This window comes from Arachis ipaensis, chromosome B3, assembly GCF_059453495.1.
Source record: "Arachis ipaensis isolate K30076 ecotype BB chromosome B3, ASM5945349v1, whole genome shotgun sequence".
Classification (NCBI taxonomy): Eukaryota; Viridiplantae; Streptophyta; class Magnoliopsida; order Fabales; family Fabaceae; genus Arachis; species Arachis ipaensis.
The window spans coordinates 42,330,939-42,334,555 of NC_142438.1; the positions used below are offsets into that span (position 1 = coordinate 42,330,939).

General features: G+C 39.8%; 1 protein-coding gene across 1 annotated transcript; it reads right to left on the reverse strand.

Annotated features, from left to right (window-relative positions):
* Positions 1-221: 221 nt before the first annotated feature.
* Positions 222-698, reverse strand: LOC110269444 (uncharacterized). Its single transcript, XM_021117271.1, has one exon. It carries the CDS (start codon positions 696-698, stop codon positions 222-224), a length of 477 nt encoding a protein of 158 aa, XP_020972930.1.
* Between the last annotated feature and the right edge of the window lie 2,919 nt (positions 699-3,617).

Here is a 3,617-nt window from a genome sequence, read left to right on the forward strand (position 1 = left end):
TTGATTTTTGCTCAAGTCCCTCAATTTCAGCCAGAAATTACCTGAAATCATAGAAAAACACATAAACTCATAGTAAAGTTCAGAAATGTGAATTTTAATTAAAAACTAATAAAAATATACTAAAAACTAACTAAATCATACTGAAAACTATGTAAAAACAATGCCAAAAAGCGTATAAATTATCCGCTCATCAGCCGTGATAGTAGCTAATGGTTCCGCTTCTATCCATTTGGTGAAGTAGTCCACTCCGGCGATGAGGTACTTAACTTGTCCAGCGGCTTAGGGAAAAGTCCGAGTAGGTCCAACCCCAATTTCGCAAAAGGCCATGGAGAGGTTATGCTAATGAGTTCTTCTGGGGGAGCAATTCGGAAGTTGGCATGCATCTGGCAAGGTGGACATTTTCTGACAAAGTCGGTCACATCTTTTTGTAAGGTAGGCCAAAAGAATCTGGCTCGGATCACTTTTCTAGCTAGGGACCGAGCTCCAAGATGGTTTTCACATATGCCATTATGCACTTCTTCCAAGACCTCTTCAGTTTTGCAGGTCGGAACACATTTCAGCAAGGGTGTGGACACTCCCCTTCTATAAAGGGCATTATGTACTAATGTGCAGTTTTGTATTTCCCTCTGAATTCTTTTAGCCTCCTTTTGCTCCTCATGAAGGATTTTGAATTCAAGATATTCGATAAAGGGAGTCATCCGCCCGAGGTTTAAATTGGAGATAGATAGAACGTCCGACTTGTTATCCGATTTGATAACTGATGGCTCCTTGGGAGTTTTTTGTATCAGGCTTCTGTTATTTTCTCCTGATTTGATGCTTGCCAATTTAGAAAGGGCATCTGCCCTACTATTAAATTCTCGAGTTATATGTCAGACCTCTGTCTCGAGAAATTGTTGAAGTTGCTCAAGTGTTTTCTCTAAGTATCTCTTCATATTAGGATCTTTTGTCTGATATTCTCCATTGATTTGAGAAGTCACTATTTGAGAGTCACTAAAGACTACCACTTTGGTCACTCTGACTTCTTTGGCGAGTTTTAAGGCTGCAATCATGGCTTCATACTTAGCTTGGTTATTGGAAGCGGGGAATTCAAATTTCAGGGAAAGCTCTATTTGAGTCCCTTCTTCATTGACCAGGATGATGCCAACACCACTTCCGACCTTATCGGAATATACATCTACATAGAGATTCCAGGTCGTAGAGGTTTCAGCCTTGTCACCTGTGTATTCTGCTACAAAGTCGGTAAGGCATTGAGCCTTGATGGCCATCTGAGTTTCATATATTAAGTCGAACTCGGACAGTTCTATGGCCCATTGTACCATCCGACCTGCTATATCTGCTTTCTAGAGGATTTGCTTCATGGGTTGGTTTGTCCAAACTCTTATGGTGTGCACCTGGAAGTAAGGTCGAAGCCTCCTAGATGCTAGGATTAAAGCGTATGCACTATTTTTTGATACCTTAACTCTAGTCCTTGTAAGACTTTACTAGTGAAATAGATGGAATGTTGTCCGACCTCGTCTTCTCGTATTATAGTTGAAGCTACTGCCTTATCCGCTACGGCTAAGTACAATACAAGCTCTTCTCTTGCTTTTGGCCGAGTAAGGATGGGTGGTTAATTTAAAAAATTCTTGAACTCTTGAAAAGCTTCTTCACATTCAGGAGTCCATTCAAATTGGCATCCTTTTTTGAGCAGCGAAAAAAGGGGGTAAGGATCTTAGGGCTGATCCTGCCAAAAATCTAGATAAGGCTGCAAGTTGGCCATTCAGCTGTTGAACTTCTTTCAAACAGGTCGGCTCATATCCAAGATCGCTCTACACTTGTCAGGGTTAGCTTCAATTCCCCTTTGTGTGAGCATGAATCCCAAAAAATTTTCTACTTCTAATGCGAAGGTACATTTTGTGGGATTCAATCTTATCCCATGCTTCCTTATGGTGCCGAAGACTTGCGAGAGATCGGACAGGAGAGTTGCTTCATCCTTGGTTTCACCAACATGTCGTCCACATATACCTCGATTAAGCTTCCAAGGTAGGGTGCAAACATCTTGTTCATCAATCTCTGATATATGGCACCTACATTTTTTAATCCAAATGGCATGACCACATAACAATAATTCGCTCTTGGCATGATGAATGATGTTTTCTCCTGGTCCGACATGAACATCGGGATTTGATTGTATCCCGAGTATGCATCCATAAGAGATAAGTATTGGTATCCTGAGGAGAAATCTACTAAAGCATCAATATTGGAAAGAGGATATGGATATTTTGGACATGCTTTATTGAGGTCGGTGTTGTCAACACACATCCTCTACTTCCCATTTTGCTTTTTAACTAACACCACATTTGCCAACCATGATGGGTATTTGACTTCTCTGATGAACTCGGCTTCTAGCAGCACTTGTACATGTTCTTCGACCACTTGAGCTCGTTCAAGCCCGAGTTTGCGCCTTCTTTGTTGAATAGTTTAGGATCCCGGGTACACTGCTAGCTTGTGTGTCATGAGTTCGGGGTCAATTCTGGGCATGTTGGCTGCTCTCCAAGTGAAGAGGTCAGAATTCTCTTGTAGGATTTTGATGAGTGCTTTCTTCAAATCTACCCTCATATTTACTCCTATGTTAGTAGATTTTTCAACTTCTTCTCCGATTTGCACTTCTTCTGTCTTCCCTTCAGGTTATGGTCGTAGATCATCTCTTTCTCGGATTCCTCCAAGCTCAATCGAATTGACTTCTTTACCTTTACCCCATAGATTCAAGCTTTCATTGTAACATTTTCTTGTCAGCTTTTGATCCCGCTTGATGATAGCAATTCTTTCCTGTGTTGGGAATTTCATGCAAAGGTGAGGAGTGGAGACAACTACCCCTAATCGATTCAGGGTCGTCTGATACAAGGATTTATACCGGTTTGGAATTCCACAAAATAATTTCGTTGTTAGTATAGTCCAAACCAATAGACAATCCTCAAATCAAATCAAAATTATGGTTTTGTCACAAAGAACAAACTCCAAATAATAATTAACCGAAGTATTTAGACTCTGGGTCGTCTCCCTAGGATTGCAATAAAGTGTATGCATATTGGCTATGGAGGGGTAAAAGGGAGTTTGGTTGATAAAAGGGCTATAAAATAAAAGGGCAAGAATTTAAACGACAAAGAGAGTAAATCAAGCAAATAACTAAAGAAAGCAAGTAGTAAAGAGAGACATTCATGGCAAGGGTTGAAATCGTAGGCTTTCTATCCTAGTCATACAATGATTAATTCATCTTATCTAGTCAACTCCAACAAATGAAAGAAGGTAGCATGCCATCTTCACATAGGGAGAATGTCAAACAAGACTAATCAATCATATTACAATAATAAACAAAAATTTATCTCATTACGTCATCCCCGAAGATGGAAGAAGGTATCACATTATCTTCACACTCGAATAAAGTCTAACAAGACTAGCTAATCTCAATCCAAATATCCTAATCAACTCACTAAGTGTATTAGCAAGAGATTAGAGTTAATGGAAACAATACTAGCAAACAACTCTAGATCACCAACATAGTTGGGTTTTCATGACTTAAGATTGCTTAATTACTCTTTCCAAGCCAAGAATGCTCAAAATCTACTCTAAAGCCCAAC

What these genes read in the sequence shown, in the direction of transcription:
- LOC110269444 (XM_021117271.1), bottom strand. Translation starts at nt 698, where the DNA reads ATGACTCCCTTTATCGAATATCTTGAATTCAAAATCCTTCATGAGGAG.